Here is a 17,666-nt window from a genome sequence, read left to right as displayed (position 1 = left end):
TTGGGGTGAAGTGGGGGGGAGGTAGGGAGAAGGGGATGAGCAGGGAGGGGGGAGCTAGGGAGCGGGGGGTCGGTGGGGGGTGAATGGGGGTTGGCGAGGGGGCTCTGTCAAAGAGGGTGTCGGGGGCACGGGAGGTAATTGGGGTCAGAAAGAGGTGATCACGGGGCTCAGGTAGGGAAGTACGAGGGGCAACGATCTGAGAGTGAGGAGAGCGCGGGGACGGCAGAGGTGCAAGGGAGAGAGACTGGGGGAGGTGGAGTGGAGCGCAAGGGGCAACGAAGGAGGATTTGGAGTGAGGGGAGCACATGGGCCAGGGAGGAGGGGCAGGGGTCAGAAGGAGGGAAGAGGGCACATGGGTCAGTGATTGGAGGGGAAACATCTCAAAGGGAAAGGAGACTTGGGGGAGAGGGATGGAGGGATATGCAATTTATATCAATTTTTTTTTGCATAGCTGTATGAATGTGATGGGCTGCTCATTATATCATTGGTTGAATTAAATTTAGTCCTGTTGAATTTTGATCTGTTTGTCTCATTCCAGTGATTCTGCAATGGCAGATGTAACTGTTAACATGAATACAGAGACGTCTGGTTGTAAAGATATTGTAAGTATGGTGGTGTTTTTGTATGAATGAGACTGACTCTCCCGAGTTTGATTGCTGGTCTTTTGGCAGTGGTTAGTGTGATTTTTGTGATCTTTGCCCGGGTTTACTGTCATGCTCAGACCTTTGCTACGTCTCTGATTTAACTCCCACAACTACCTTCCCCCCCACCCTGCCCTTCAGTTGAAAAGGTTGGGTTAGGGAAGGCTCATTTCTAATTATAAAGTCACCTTCCTAAACACTTTTCAGCAAATGCACGAAGCAATCTGTTGAGTCACGAAGCTTAGTCTGGCCTGCTGCAATGTGTTTGAAAGTAATGAAACTCGATTCTTTCACATCTGCACACTGTATGGAACTTTCCTGTAAATCTGACATTCATCTGAAGGAACGGGTAGGGTGTTTACACAGAAGTGTGGTGAACAATTTGGAGGGGAGCTTGGGGGCTGTGATGCTCTCATACAGAGGTCTCTGGTTTGGACCATGCTGCAGGAGAAGCATTAGTGACTTGCACTGCAGAGTGGCCAGCAATGGTATGCCTGCAGCTGTGGTGTGATAGGGAGGGGGGAGGTGTGGGGGAGGTAGTGGGTGGCGCTTGCTGCTATACCACCCTTACTGTACTACGTCATCACCCACTCTCTGGCCACAAGGTTCTCTTTGCATCACTGTGACGTAATGGGCTGCTCGTTACTTGGTTTACGTTGATAATCAGCTTGGGTGTTGATGGCAGTATTTACTCCATTCCTAATGCTTAATTTATTAAACTTGTGTTTGTAAAGGTTGAACGGCAATGTGTTGCTGCTCAGTTCTGCATCCAGTAATTGAACCCTGTTATTTTCAGGAGGTACCCGCTGACAGCACTGAAGTCACTGATAACCAGCAGACAGGGACAGTAGAGGAGGAATCTGTGCGGCATCTTGGTGGAGTGGAGCTCCAGTGTGGGATCTGTGTAAAGTGGTTTTCAGCAGACACATTTGGCCTTGATACCACGTATGTAATTAAATAGGTCACAGGTTCATTCTTGTGTCATGAATTCAGTTTGAAGGGCTCTTGGTCCTGTGTATTTAAGTTGTTGCATTATCTCCTAGTCAGTTTAATCTATCTAGTCACTTTAATTTGATTCCATGACTTGAACCCACTGTCTTGCAGATGGATGGATTTGGGCATGATTGCCCCTAAATACCTTATTCTAAACAATAGAATTGAAAAGCAGAGAAGTCATGTTAAATTTATTTCAAGCTTTAGTTTGGCCACACCCACAAAGTTTTGGTTTCCATGCAGTAAAAAGATTCTAGGGAAGATTTTTCATGTTCTTGGGCAGGGATGTGGGCTCTTTCTCTGTAGAAAAGTGGTCACAGAAATTTAACAGTGAAAGCGTTTGAAGGTTAGATGTTCATTATAACAGCAGACAAAAGAGCTATTGATCAGAAGTAGACACTGACGAATACAAAAAGGGATTTAGAAAAAATGTCATTATCCCGGACATGTTGGAATGTGGAACTCACTACAGTGAGTTGAGGTAAATTGCACAGAATCATTTAAGGAGGAGCTAGATAAATATAAGGGAAAGGAAGGATGATGGTGACAAAGAAGCACGATGGTGTTAGATGAAGAGGGGTGGGAAAAGGCTCTCGTGGAGCATAAACACTGGCATTGACCACTTGGGCTGAATGGCCTTTTGCTCTGCTGGAGACAGTGTAACTGCTGGAGTTGCACAAAAGAGTGCAGATTAAGGTTTTAATGGGAAACTATTTTTCCTCCTCCATCCTAGGTTGGGCTTTCTCCCTCTTTTTTTCCCTCTGCTGTTGCAGAAGTGTTGTCAGGTCTTTGAACCTCTCACCCAGCTAGTGGTTGACAGTTGAACTGGAAATGTAGGTAACAAATGAACCAGTAGATGGCAACACCACTGAGGCAGATCCTGCACTCTTCCTAAGCTGCAATCAGCTGGTGATTTAATTGGCCCTCCTCCTCCCTCTCTCACCTCCCACCATCTGCCCCCCTTTCCCCCAATATCATCAGAGGAGTTTGAGGTTGTCCTTTGATTTAACTGGTCTAGGCAAGTAAGATGGAAGCACAAGAATGATGTGTAGTTTTTCGAGAGATGATTGTACTTCATGGGTTGTTCCAAAGCTCTTCACCACCAGAGGTCATGCAAGGAACCAGACACAGTGAGACTTCATTGTTTTTGTGTTTGTCGCCAGCAAGACTGCATTTACTGTCCACCCCAGTTTTGTTTGTCCTTTCAAAGGGTAAATGAGCTAGGTAACTTTGGGAACAACATTGTACATTGTCAGATGAGGGAAAGACAACAAGTCTCCTTTGGGGATGGGGGACAGGGGCAGGGAAACAAACCCACTGGAGTTTACAACAGTCCGATACCTTCATCGTCACTTTATAAGCACCAGCTTTTGATTCCACATTTAAAAAAAAATAAAAATGAGAATTCCTAAGGATGTGTGATGGGATTTGAATCACTATTATAACCATTGCACTTTTGTGTCTTATTTCCACTAACTGAAATAAGATTACCCTGAACTACTTAATGTGGATGGATTTATGGGTTGTAACTAATTCTGATTAAAAATAGAAAATGCTTGAGTTACTCAGCAGGTCACAACATCTGTGGACAGAGAAACAGTTAATGTTTTGAGTTCATTATTTCATCAACCTGAAATGTTAACATGCTGTTTGACTTGTTGAGTATTTCCTGCACTTTATTTTATCTTGTATTTCCCGCATTTGTAGTTTTATGTTTTTCAACTGCTGTCCAATTCTGATTTATTTATTTTTTTGTTTTTACAGCTCATGCCTTCCGTTCATGACCAACTATATTTTTCACTGCAACCTGTGTCACCACAGTGGGAACACCTACTTCCTCCGAAAACAAGCAAGTAAGATTACGAGCAAAATCCCTTTGTCTGATGGTCAGCTCACTGCCCGGTGTAAAAGCATTGTGATTAAAACTGATGACTTTGCTGTGAAAGTTAGTAGCAATAATTGATGCAAAAAGTCCTGGAATTGGGTTTAGGGAAAAATTCCATCAATCAGTTATGAATCTCCTGGGAGGATCTGCTCGGGATGAGTGCCTAGATGCATTGTGCCACAAGAAGTTGTGGTACCAAGGATAGGAGATTATTACACATCGTGTGTCTTTGCCAACATAGTCAAGTGATGGATGGTTGATTTGTGCCTCACTTCCATCTAGCCACCTTGGTTTCATACCCATTAATAGCTTTGCCTGACAAATCTATAAATGTTCTGAAACTTCCAATTGATTACCAAACTCAACCTTTATTAAGAACTCACAAAAGAGGAGCCATGCAGCCTTGAGTGTCTAGATTCCCACTATCTCTCTTTTATGAGGAACATCTTGCCTTTAATTATATGGTTATTTGGTCTGTCTGAAATGATTGCATTGAAGTCTTTTCAATCAAGTTAAACACCAGTTAGATCGCCTCTTAAACTTGTATATTTGAGAGAAAGCAAATCCAGAATCTGCAAAATTCCCTTAAAGGCATTTTGAAGATTCTGGATTTGTTTTCTCTTTATGCTTTCCTGCTTTCACTTTTTGTTTTAGTCCAAAGGTCCTTGAAGGTTGCAGCAGGTAGATAAGGTGATGAAGATGGAAGGAGGGATGCTTGCCCTCATTAGCTGGGGTGGTCTTGGGACAATTTTATAAAACACTGGTTATGCCACAGCTGGAATATTGTGTGCTGTTCTGGTTGCCACACTTTAGAAAGGACATGATTGCACTGGAGATGGTGAAGAGGAGATTGACCAGGACGTTGCCTGGCTTGGAGTGTTTTGGTTGTGAGGAGAGACCGGATAGATTGTGTTTGATTTCCTTGGAGCAGAGGAGATGAGATGCATAGATAGGGTAGATAGTAAGAAACCTTTCCACAAGGCAGAGGAGTCTAGGACCAGGGGGCATAGGCTTAAGGTGAGGAATAAGAGGTTTAGAGGGGATCTGAGGAAGATTTTTTTTTTCACCCAGAGGGTTGATACAATCTGGAACACACAACCTGAGAAGGTGGTGGAGGCAGGTCCTCTCACATTTAAGAAGCATCAGAATCTCCAAGATGTAGTAGGGTTAGGGATAGGTGCTGGTAAATGTGTTCTAGAGTCATACAGCCTGGAAATGCCCTCTGTACGAATGGCATCTTCCAGCACTTGGCCTGTAGCATTCTATGCCTAGGTGGTCCAAGTGCTCATCTAGACACTTCTTAACTGCTGTCAGCGACTGCTTCCACCACTCTCAGGAAGTTTGTTCCAGATACTTGTCACTCTCTGGTTGAAAAAAAGAATCCCTCCGATCCCCTCTAAATCTCTTTTAGCTCTTAACCTAAATCTCTGTCCCTCAGTTTTATCTTCCTCTGCTATGGGGAAAATATTCCTGCAGTCTACCTTGTATCTATCCCTCCTAATTTTATGTACCTCAATCATGTCCTCTTTTTAACCTCCTCTGCTCCAGGGAAAACAGACCCAGTCTCTCCTCATAACTGAAACATTTCATCCCAGGCAACATCCTGGTGAATTCCCTCTGCAATCTCTCCGGCGTTATCACATCCTTCCTATAACGTGGTGACCAGAACTGCGCACAACTAGCCTGCCGAGGTCTGACCAATGTTTTACGAAGTTGGAGCATAACCTCCCTGCTCTTGTACTCCATGCCCTGACTAATGAATACCAATAGCCCACACGCAGCCTGAGCAACATTATCGACCTGCGCTGTTACCTTCAAGGATCAATGTTCCACAGGGCTCTTGTATTCATGGTATTGTTCCAGGCCTTGTTTGTGCTCCCAGAATGCATCACCTCACTTGTGTCTGGATGAAACTCCATCTGTCATTTCTCAGCCCGTTTCACCATCGCATCAATATTGCCCTGTAGCTTAAGACTATGCTGAACACTATCTAGAACTCCATCAGTCTTCGTGGCATCTGTGAACTTGCTGATCATGCTTCCTATATCCACATCCAAATCCTAAGTGTTACAAGAACATAAAACAGCACCACACAGGAACAAGCCCCTTGGCTCATGCTGTCTGTGCTGACCATGACGCCAAATGTGCCATGATACACATGATCCATATCCCTCCATTCCCTGTATGTTCATGTGTCTGTCTGCATGCTTAAACATTACTATTGTATCTGCTTCTTCCATCACCACCCCTGGCAGAATGTTCCAGGTGCCTCCTGCTCTCTGTTTTTTAACAAAAAACCTTGCCCTGCACATCTCCCTTAAACTTTCCCCTCTCACCTTAAAGCTATACCCTCTAGTATTTGATATTTCTATCTTGTGAAAGAGACTCTGTCTACCCTATCTGTGCCTCTCATAATTTTATAAACTTCTATCAGGTCTCCCCTCGGGCTCGGCCACTCCAAAGAAAACAACCCAAGTTTGTCCAGCCTCTCCTTGTAGCACATGCCCTCTAATCTAGGCAGCATCCTGGTGAACCTGCTCTGCACCTTCTCCAAAGCCTCCACATCCTTCCTCTAACGGGGCAACCAGAATGGAACCCAATATTCCAAATGTGGCCCAACCAAAGTTATATACAGCTGCAACATGACTTCCTGATCCTCGTACTCAGTGCCCCAACTGATGAAGGCAAGCATGTCGTATGCATTCTTTACCACCCTATTGATTTGTGTTGCCACTCTCAGGGATCAATGGACTTGGACCTCAAGATCCTGCTGTACATCAATGTTCTTAAGAGTCCTGCCATTACTGTGTACATTCTCCTTAAATTTGACCTCCCAAAGTGCAACACATCAATCTTGATTAAACTCCATCTCTTGATTAAATGCCATTCCTCCATCCACATCTGCAACTGATCTATATCCTGCTGTAACCTTTGACAACCTTCTTCACTGTCCACAGCTCCAATTTTTGTATCATCTGCAAATTTGCTAATCAGCCCACCTGCATTTTTATCCAGATCATTTGCATGTATATCACAAACAAGAGGTCCTAGCACTGATCCCTGCAGAACACCACTGGTCACAGACCTCCAGTCAGAATAACACCCCTCCACCACTATCCTCTGTCTTCTATGGCCAGGCCAATTTTGAATCTAATTTACCAAGTCTTTGTGGATCCCGTGCATGTTAATCTTCTGGAGAGACCTTGTCAAATGTCTTACTAAAATCCACGTGGACAGCATCTACTGCCCTACCCTTGTCGATCATCAAAGGTCCCAGCACAGATCCCTGTGGATTAGTATAGATGGGTATTTGATTGGTCAACGTAGGCCCACCAGTCTGTTTCTGTGCTCTATGACTCTAATTCCATTGTCACTCCAAATGTTGGCTAACATCAATGCTCAATTCCTCACCCCTCTAAGGCTAAGTTCACAATTATTAATTGGTCCAAACACACTTATTTTCTTAAAGGTCTGAGTTGAGAAGCAGATGCTCTTCTCCAAAGGGGAAGTTGCTGAGGAGGATCAATGTATTGAAGTGCTGTAACCAGGCATGTCTCTATAGTGTGTTGCACAGAATATCTATTAATAGTAAAGGTTTAATCATCCAGAATCTGTAATGAGTTACCAGGGCTCAGGGAATGCTACACTGTTAGAGGTGTCACCTTACAGCTGTGATAGCGAACTGAAGTCCCATCTGCCACGTTGTGCATGTACAAGTTCCCTTGATACATCTGTAAGAGCTGGAAAATTCTCAGGTGTTCTGAAAAATATTTATTCCTCATCCTTATGCTGCTGTTTTTTGGCTTTGCTACATTGCAACAGAGATGGCATTTCAGAGGTGCATGAAAGGCTGCAAAGTGGTTCAAGATAGGTTGTGAAAGGCTCAGGACAAATGTAAGTTTTTCTTTCCTCCCCGTAGACTTGAAGGAAATGTGCCTCACGGGTCTTGCTAATTTGACCTGGCGTTCCCGAACTCAGGACGAACATCCCAAGACCATGTTTTCAAAGGATAAGGTATGCAGTTGGGGCTTGTGTCCAGATAGATACTCCACGGCAGCTCTCCACTGCAGCTCTCCACTGATGCTGCCTAACCTGAGTGTTTCTACCATCTTCTGTTTTTATTTTAGTTTTTAACTAATTATTGACTAAAGTGCTCTGCCTTTCTCGTGCTAGAAAAACAAAGCTGGTCACAGTTCCTTTTTCTAGAATCCAAAGTTGCAGAGAAACAGCTCCATCTTTTGAACTGTTTAAATTTGCTACAGTCTTAAAAGGACCAGGGAAAGTGAAAGTTCTGCGGGTGCGTTTCTGAAGGGGAGTGTTTGGAAAGGTTGGATGAATTGGGATTAATCTCGGCCTTACAGTGGTGTTCTTTGTGTGCCACACAGCCTGTGTAGTTCAAGGATGCAGAAATTGAACTCTGAAAAGGATAAAATTGATTCTGAAAAGGATAAAATGTGGAGAATTCCCTTCTGGCACTGCAGGTGCTTGGAGGATAGGATTCTCTTTCCATGCATGGTTGGGTGACTTTGATGAGGGGGATGGGGATTGTTTGGATTTTCACCCGGGTTGATTGAACAAGAGTCCTCAATAATGTGTTACTTCACTATTTTGGCATAAGGATTTTTTTCTCTTATTTTTCCTTCCTCTGCTGCTTACTTTAATGAAATCGGGGAAATGGTTTCCTGCTTGCACTTATCCAAGCAATTGTTATTCATGAGTGTAGATGGTGAGGGTGAGCAGGCTGCACAGAGTGGTCCTTCATCACGATCTGCATTTTCTGTGTGTCACTGTGCATTTATGGTGAAGCAGTCTAGAGAAGGATTTGGAGCTAACCTCTTAAGATCAAATGTTCCTGACTCTGTCAGTTATGGGCTTTGCCATTGTGACACGTCAGCTCTTGAGCAAGCTCCACCTGCACCTCAAGCCACAAGGGGCCTGACCTATTAAGACGAGCAGATTTTCCTGCAGATCTGTAGGCAAGGGGAGTTGAATTATAAACCTGCTTACCTATTTGGGGATTTTGAAATGTAACATCTAGTGTTTTCTTAAATGCAGTTTCAATTTGAGCCCATTTTCTTGCATTCTGCTGTTTTTTTTCCTGTAGGATATCATACCTTTTATCGACAAGTACTGGGAATGTTTGACTACCCGACAGAGACCTAGCAAAATCACTTGGCCAAACAACATCGTGAAGACAATGGTGAGTGAGTTCCAATGAGAACTGGATGAACATTTTTCCTGTGATTTTGTTTATTGAAAACAAGGGAGTGGTGATAATTGTTATTGATAAACTTCTTCCTGCACATTTACATGTTACCTCTCCAGTCATAAGTTATACAACATGGAAACTGGCTCTTTGGCTCAACTCATCCATGCTGACCAAGGTACCTTCCTGAGCTAGTCCCATTTGCCTGCATTTGGCCCATTTTCCTGTAAGTCTTTCCCATCCATGAATCATCCAAATGTCTCAAATGTTATAATTGTACCTGCCTCTACCACTTCCTCTGGTAGGTCGTTCCATATACCCACCACTCTGTGAGTGTGGAAAAGCTTCGCCTGCCCGCAGGTCTCCTGTAAATCTTTCCCCCTCACCTTAAACCTATACCCTATAGTTTTAGACTCCCTACACTTGGGGGGGGGGGGGGGGTGGTGGGGTGAAGACTGTGGCCATCTGCCTTATCCAAGCCTGTCATGATTTTATTAACCACTATAAGGTCACCCCTAAGCTGCCTCCACTTCAGGGAAAACAATTCCAGCCAATCCAGTCTCTCCCCGTAACTCAAGCCCTCCAATCCCGGCAGCATCCCTGTACATCTCTTCTGCACCTCTCTAGCTTAATGAAGATGTTTATTTCAGATTTTAAATGAGTAACATGTTCAGGGTTGTCACTAACTCGTTGAAGTGCTTGTACTAACAGTCATAAAACTGAGACATCCCACAGCAATTCACTGGAACATTATCAAGCAAAATTTGATGACCAGCTACATACCACATATTTGGTCAAAAGTTTTGAGGAAAGAGAGGTCAAGGGACCTTAAAGCTAGAATGATTTAAAAATCCCCACAATTGGAGGAGTACCTGGAACTTGTAGAATTATATCTCAAAGATTTCTTAAGCCCTTTGAATTAAGATGATGCCCAGCATGAACTTTTTTTTTGTCCCTTTGAGCTTGGCATTGTGGAGAGTACATTTGCCTGAAACCATATTTTGGCCCCAAGAAAAGATTGGCTAAACCTAAAAGTTTGATCTCTTTCATGATCATTGTCTATCTTGGAACAACAACACTGGCTAACCTATTGAGCCTGGTCTTCCGATCAGATTAGTTTCTTGTCATAGACATCAGGGTGTAATGAAATTCCTTGCTCGTGTGAAGCTCACAGAGTAAACAATGTACACAGTAAGAGCAGCTGCTTGCAAAATGGCGCCACTCCCTGGCGCCTTTCTGTTACTCCCGCAGAAGCATTGGAGGCACACTTAGTGATGACCTTTTACCATGTTCACTCTGCTTTATTCAGACATGATGCTCCTGTATCTGTAGTAACACTGTTTGGCAATGCTGACAGTTTGGATTTATATAGCACTTAAAATATAGGTTTTCAATTCGCTTCTGGCCGGTATTTATTGCCCATGTTTAATTGCCTTTGAGAAGAGAAATAACCTTGAACAGCTAACTACAGTTCTTCCAATGAAGGTAGTCCCACAGCACTGTTTGCTATAGAGTTCCAGGATTTTGAAGTTCCACATTGGGCTGCAGTCGGTGATATCCCTATATTTATCTTTGGCGGTCGAGGTTACAGGTTTGGGAGCAGTTGTCACTGCAAGTAACTGCAATGCAATGAGTGAAGCATTCCAATATCTCTCACAGGAACACGTTAAAAAATGACACCAGGAGAGGAGAGACCAAAAATTTGTTTTAAAGAGACTTTATGGAGTTTCTAAAGGAGTAGAGATTGGAAAATTAGTTGGGAGGAGAATGCTCGAAATGATATTTGAAATACATGTCAGCTAATGGTATGGTGAAAGTATTGTAGCATGCACCATGTGTGTTTCAAAGTCCTTGTTCTCATGATGCTAATATTGGGATATAAAATTACATCTGCTGTGAGGACTGGTACGACTTTACAACCAGGGCACTGCCTCACCACACCTCATTGGAAGGGGATTCAAAAATGTAATGGCAGAACTGGCTGGAGTTGCCATAGGTAAAGCCAAATGTTCTGATGAGGTTTGTGGAGCCTTTAACCAATTTCAGATGTCTACAATTTCAGACCAAAGAGCGGGATGTGTTTCTAGTGAAGGAGAACCCGGATCCTGGCAGCAAAGATCCACAGGAGGATTACCCCAAGTTTGGATTACTAGACCAGGTAAGAACCATGGATGTGTAATGTGCACTGCCATGGTGAAAGAGTGAAAATGGTTATCATAATCAGAACACAATCTACACATAAACAAGTTCTCTCCATCCATGCATCAGCCTGCCTGCTGCATATTTCTACGTGATCAATGAAGTTTGTCTCTGGATTTACCTGTCCAAATGCATTCTCATCTGGCTTCACACTCTGTTCTCAGTGAACTTAATCTCATTCACGATTGTGCTTCTCGTATGCTGGTGCGCTGAGTTATTGAGCAGTACTAGTTTGCTTGTTAACCCACTTCGGTTTCATCCACCAATCCCTGTTTTAAAGGGCTTATCCTTGTGTTCAAATCCTTCACCCCTCTCCCCCTACCCTGTACAACATTGATAACCTCCAGTATTAAAGCTCTCTTTAAAAACTGCATTCTCTCAGCTGTGATCTTTGGATCTCCACAACCATTCACTTTAACATTGCTGTGACTTCAGCCCTCCAGATGTTCAGCAATGGAACAAACTGCTGGAAGAACTCAGTGGGTTAAGCAGTGTCTGTGGAGGCAAAGGAATAGTCAATGTTCCAGGTTGAGGTCCTGCATCAGGACTGCAGTGTCTCAACCTGCTGAGTTACTAAGCAGTTTGGTTTTTTTTGCTTCAACTTTCGGCATCTTCAGGCTTTCTTGTTCCCCTCAACCATGAAATTCTGAATTTCTCCACATCTACAGATCTCCAGCTCCCCGTTAAGGGCTTTCTTTTATACATTGGTTGGAGTTTTTAGTTGGAACACACAAAGAATTATATTTATCTGACGATATTCTTCTGAAGCATTTTGGGGTTTTTGCTCTGTACAAATGCATATTTTATTCTTAATGTTCCATTTGTTTAGTCCAGTGATCCAAGTTCATTTGTAAATAGTTGTTTCCATACAGAAAATGCCAAATAAAGTTGTCATGTGCTTTAAATGATTTAAAAATTGACTGATGTCTACTGAGTGCACTTTAACAGAAGGCCACTTGGGGCATTCAACTCTTTGATTAGTCAGGTTTTTGGTAATATGCGCTGATCCATTGAAACTGGCTTAATGCTTGGAACTCTTTTACAGGATCTTTCTAACATTGGCCCAGCATATGACACACAGAAACAAGGTGGATCCTTAACTCCAGGAAGCACCCTCAATGGTATGTAGACGACTTCAAAATTGAACTCGTCTTAGTTTTGAGTTTCTTGCCAGTTTATGACATGAATGTATCTTCTGGCTGAAAATCTATTCAACTAATTAGTCACTTGATAAACTCTTTCTTTGGAAAAACACGTTCATAGTTAAACTAAGCCAGGGGAAAGGATGATTGCCTCCTTAAAGGGTGAGACGTTTCTGACAAATCATTCGAACCCTATTTGCAGGAGGGCAAATTTCTGCACTAAGTATGTGACTGGCAGTAAGTTTATCTACTTGGTTTCAAGAAAAATAAAACTATCATTGACCATATTTATAGCAGCTATTTTGGGACAAGTCTAAAAAAGCCCTTTTTATGAATGTGATTTGCAGTTCACAGATTATTGACAAAACATCTAGAATACTCTGGAAACAAAGTTTAACTTTTCAACAATGGATGCTGGGTAGGAAATGAAAGTTATTTTTAAACCAAAAACTACTTAAATTTAATGAGGTTCTGTCTTGGGGAGACTTTTTTTTTAGTTTACTGCCTAAATCATTCAACTGGGATATGGGTGGGATTATAAATTTAATAGACAGCCCTTCTGTAAAAATTCAGAGCTCGTGTTGAGATGTACAATGCCAAGGTACCTGCATCCAGAGGAGCTGGAAGCCAACTTGTTGGTACTCTGATGCTGTTCAGCCAAACTCTTTCCAATTCCCATCCCATGTGTTGGTTTTCCAGTTAGTCCATCACCTTCCAATGCCAAAATATTGAAACAGTTCAAGCTTCTTGTCTTCCATTTCACTCCCATTACATGGAAACCCACAGAGCTGACTGTCCCCTGTTCTTCATGCAAGAATAGGTTATTTCCTGATTGCCTTTTTTTCGGAAAAGAATTCATGTTGTTATTAAAGAAACTGATGAATGGAAAGCAGGCTGTGGTCTAGAAAACTATCCTTCTACCATCTTGGATTCTGCATGCTGCAGTATCAGTGAAGCTGTTGACAAATGAAGGCAATCAGTCTCTATCAATTTGTCTGCAACCAACACAGATGTGATGTGAAGAAAACTCCATAGTTAGAAGAAATCAAGGATGCAAAGTCAACTGTCCCTACCAAAATACTTATTAAAAAATCCTGTTGCTGTATTCGGTATTTGAAGTGGGACTAAAGTGTAGTATGATATTTTATATGCTTTTGAGGGCTTTTATTGTTTCTGGTCTATTTATAATGAGTAAACATCCCTTAAATATCTACAAAGATGTTATATCCCAGATATAACCAACATTGTGCAGTCAGTCAAGCCTCCCATTCATTTATTGCAAGGCCATTTGCCTAGCAAACGCTGTTAGTCACACATTGCGTTTGGCTGTGTGCAAGGTTTAGTTGGTCCAAGTTGGATACTTGCCTATCTAGAGGTGGGCTTTCCTTGGAAGTTCCAGAGGGAAGTTCGACTATTTGCTTGGTGTCCTGCTACCCCTGGGGGCGACAGGAAACCTTGGGGAAGAAGAGTGGTTCTAACCAAGAGCTGCGTGTGGAACATTGCCTTCAAACTAAATTTTAAAAAAATGCATAAGAATCCATAGTTGATGCTTCTGTTGACTTCAGACTTCAAATGCATGCTGTAACTTCTCTTCCAGGTGGACCTTCATTTGGAGGTGAAAGTTTGTGTCTTAAGAAGTTCTGAAACTTAAGTATTTTGTACCTGGCTTAAAATGCTTGTTTAGCGATTTGCAGTGCCTTTTTTAAAAAAAAACTTTTCCTTTTTCCTCTGATCTGAACTGGGCAAAATATAGCACTTGTGCAACAGGATGCAAATTTGTTGTATTTTCTAATACGGTGGATGTGAGCTGAAGTGTTGGCAAGCAAACCATAATTGGCAGAGTAGTTAATATTGAAACATTGAAAGTGCAGATTAAGGTGATGGCCTCTGTTTCAGTTGTGATGCATTTCTTGCACAGTTCAGATCAGATGATCCATTTAAACTGAAATTTTGAGTGGGTGGTGGTGGTGGAGATGTTCTTGTTTTTGCCACGTTGAGCTTTAGATGATGAGCATTCTAAATGTTGTAAGCTTAGTGTTATAAGTTGCACCTACAGGCGATCTTGGGGAAGGGAGGTTAGGTTGGCCGATGATGTTGGTCACCGTGAAACAGTGTAGCCCCAGGTGAGTTACCATAGTTCAGATCCAGTCAGGGAATGGGATCACATTTAAATGCACTGGATTTCTACGTGCAACATCCTTTCTCCCCCACCCCTGCCCCTCCGGTTGAGTGCTTTCTCATTGCTCTTTTGATCATTATCTCTCCTCCTCCTGGCAACTCCTGCTGCTTATTTTTTCTATTCGCCCTTTGGGTAAATGGGCGGTCAAGATCCTGCTGAGTTTACTGCTCTCGTATATGGGGGCAGCACGAGTTCTGCAACGTTGCTTCAGCCTCCCTGAATGGGGGGTGGGGGGGGAGGGGTGGCGGGTGTGGGAAGGACGAACTGATTGCCTGTTTTTTTTGTATATCCCTGACCCCAGCTATTGCATAAGAGCAAGAGCCAGTTCAACAGTGACATTGTGTCCAATAGCCATCACTATTGATCACCAGGGCTTTCATGTCAGGCATGGCTACTTCCGTTGGCACTGGAGCATGACCAATGTCTGGAGCCTATTCCCTGGCACAAGTTGGTAACATCAGGAGAGCAGACATCAGAACTGAAGTCATTGTCAAGTCTCCCACCTTCCCTCCCCGCCCCACCCCAGTGTGATAGCTTTATGGAGCTCTTGCAGAGCCTTTATTGAAGTGCTGGTCTCCCTGTCCTATGTTAAGCCAGGTCCTTTTTATGCTTCTGGACATTGGCAGCACTCTGCTGACTAAACCCAACAGGCTGACACGCGAGAATCGTGGCTTCACAATTTGTGTTTGCAGGGCAACCCAGCGGTGCAGCGGGCAGTGACGCGACTGGGGGTCGCACCCGTGACTCCACACAAGGTGAGTTGCGATTTCTGCTGGAACTGCCAAGGTCAGAGTGTGGTCGGTTGGGGAGAAGATCCCAGTTATGCTGCAGCTGGGAGCCCTGTTCTCATCACTTGCCAGCGTAGCTGAGATTAGAAAGTCTTCTGTATGGCGTCTTGGATGAAGATTTAGTGAAGAGTTTCAGCTGATGGCTTTGGGTTACATTGTGGTTGATGCACAAGTTTAAACAACCTTAAAGTTGGATGTAGTTTGGTCTACCACTGCCAGCTGTTGGTGAACACGCTTGGGAACCGGAAATGGCAGACTGATGGGGGTAGATAGTCTTCTACAGCTGCAGGAGCAGTGGAGAGAGCTTTAGACTCGTGCTATCTTCAGCTTGATTTTCATTTGCTACAAGATCAGCTGAAAAGCTGAATAAAGGTGAACGGCATGTCTCGTAACTTGGGGCAGCTGTTTGAAATTGTCCTCCTTCAACGAGCTTGCGGTTATTTTCCCATGTGGACAGAATAGGTATCACATAGTACATCAACCTTCCTGATCTAACCCAATGCACCAACAAAAATGCATTTATGTATACATTCATGTGAAGTACCTTTTTAGGTTTAACTTGAGAATATTTTAATGTATGAATTGTTATTTGTTTAAAATGTATGTTAGGCAATATACAGTATCTAAGATTAAATTGTGCTTGTTTTCAAATGTAACCCATAGTGAAGTGTGCGAGATAGTGGAACAAAAGTTACAGTATTGCATCTCTGTATGTAACGAAAGGTGGGAGAGGCTTAATTGATGTGTCGGGCTAAGGGTCTTCAAATCTGGAGACTTGGTTAGAATTAGCTTATTGGTGACTTTCCTTTGTCGTACTCAGTAAATTATTGATGTCTGCTAATTAAGTTGGGTGACTTTAGTTTGTACAGTGTTTATTGATGGTTCAGGAAGATATCAGTCCCACATACAAAAAAATGTCTCCCTTGGAGAAAGAGTGCTTTGAAGAATTTGACTCCACAGGTCATAATTTATGGTGTCCTTGAAAAGACAGATCATTTTCAGCCTCTAATGGGGCTTAAAGTTCTCCAATGCATTTCATTCTGACAGTGATAATTGCAAAACTGCTGGGAAGGGACTTGGAGTGAATGATAAGTATTGTTTGCAGTCATGTTAGCTTCTTGCCTTGATCCTGATGAACCAAGTGCAACTTGAAGTTGGTTACATTTTTTAAAATTCATTTTCTCCTCCTCGCTTCAGCACCAAATAGTTTTCTTAGCAATTACACATATCTTAATGCCCAGACTGAGTTATTTCTTCCTATGCAATTTCCTCTTTCACTGCCTTCTTTAAATCAATAGTTCTCCCACCGCAATTTTCTTCCAACATCTCTCCTGTTGTGAATCGGTCAGAAACCTAACCTAATCCCAAGCACTTCTGCATCCCGAGGATGCAGGAATCTGGACCACACTAGCACATAGGCAAAATGATTTTAACTTTTTGGAAGTATCGAAAAAGTTGCAAAGTTTTAAAATGTGCGTTTTGCAAGCTGCATCTATTTTTGCTCCTGACAGTTTTGTGAGGAGCAAAATATTAGAATGGGACAAAGTGGTATCAATCTTGTAAGCCAGTCAGCTACAGAGGCACACAACTACACCGTTTAGTTTATGTATCAGGACTTGAATGCTGACAGAAAATTATTCTGATCTTTCAAACCCTGATAATGAGGCAGAAGCATCAATGTACGTGCTGCCACAGCATCAATTAGATTGACTCTACCCTTGGTGTAACCAGGTTGCATAATGAAACTAAATGCTTCAGGGCCAGGGATTTGATTTGGTCTAAAGGCATCCATCCTTTATCCTTCATACAGATGGCTGCTGTTTTTTGGGCACTATGTTGAATATTAAATATTAGTGTTCATAATTTCAGGGGCTTGAGTTGGATTACTGTGAACTATAAGCAGACATACAGAAAGGTCAAAACTGGATGGGCATTCTCCTGACATCTGGTTATTTCCAACACTCTGCATCTTAACTTGGAAATCGGTTCCTGGTTCCAGTAGGCAAATTGTCATTCAGTGTTTCCATGTATTCTGCTGAGCATTTATTTTTGAAGTGCACCATTTTGCTTTCATTGAAAGATGAGGATCTGATAACTAGAATAAAGAGAGGTAAAGGCTGTAGGCATGGGCACGAGGAAGCAGTTTTATGAGGAGTACAACTGCTTTTGCGAGGGCGTACATACAGTTTGGCGCAGGAGAGCTGAGGTAGCATTAGCAGTCATTACGAATCCAGGCTGATTCTGCCTGAACACTTTACTTTGTATCCATTGTATATTCAATATTATTTATTTAAAGGGAATTCCTCTATTTGTTCTTGGTACATGATGATCAGATGTAACATACTTGAAGCTGAAATGGTTTTACCTTTAATCGGATAGAATGGACGCCATTCATTTTAAAAAACATCTAATTTTATTTATTTGTTCCCTGTGAGATTCTGGCAGTAACACCCTTGGAGGACAGCATAGTGAGTAACCTTGCGCAACCGTGCTGAAATTAGTTTTGGTGCTGCCAAAATGTTTACTTTTGGGACTCTCCTACTTTGGGCATGTGAAGTAGCCAAATGCTTATGGGCTGGTCTGTGTTCAATACACTCAGAATTGTTAACGTGCTTCTCCAAATGGCTGCTTAG

At 42.7% G+C, this 17,666-nt stretch overlaps 1 protein-coding gene across 3 annotated transcripts in view; it reads left to right on the top strand.

Moving 5' to 3' along the window:
• ash2l (ash2 like, histone lysine methyltransferase complex subunit) overlaps positions 1–17,666 on the top strand; it is a 31,248-nt gene that overhangs the window by 492 nt on the left and 13,090 nt on the right. Inside the window, exons 2-10 of one of the 3 annotated variants that reach the window (XM_052041057.1) lie at positions 539–602; positions 1,438–1,586; positions 3,399–3,487; positions 7,439–7,533; positions 8,624–8,719; positions 10,788–10,883; positions 11,970–12,045; positions 13,664–13,681; positions 14,938–15,000. In XM_052041057.1, the coding sequence (XP_051897017.1) occupies positions 539–602; positions 1,438–1,586; positions 3,399–3,487; positions 7,439–7,533; positions 8,624–8,719; positions 10,788–10,883; positions 11,970–12,045; positions 13,664–13,681; positions 14,938–15,000 (746 nt within the window). The remainder of the gene's footprint in view (positions 1–538; positions 603–1,437; positions 1,587–3,398; positions 3,488–7,438; positions 7,534–8,623; positions 8,720–10,787; positions 10,884–11,969; positions 12,046–13,663; positions 13,682–14,937; positions 15,001–17,666) is intronic. The other 2 variants (XM_052041058.1, XM_052041059.1) reach the window with 2 other exon arrangements.

This window comes from Pristis pectinata, chromosome 29, assembly GCF_009764475.1.
Source record: "Pristis pectinata isolate sPriPec2 chromosome 29, sPriPec2.1.pri, whole genome shotgun sequence".
Classification (NCBI taxonomy): Eukaryota; Metazoa; Chordata; class Chondrichthyes; order Rhinopristiformes; family Pristidae; genus Pristis; species Pristis pectinata.
The sequence above is the reverse complement of the archived record's forward strand: the minus strand, read 5'-3'. Positions and strand labels throughout refer to the sequence as shown.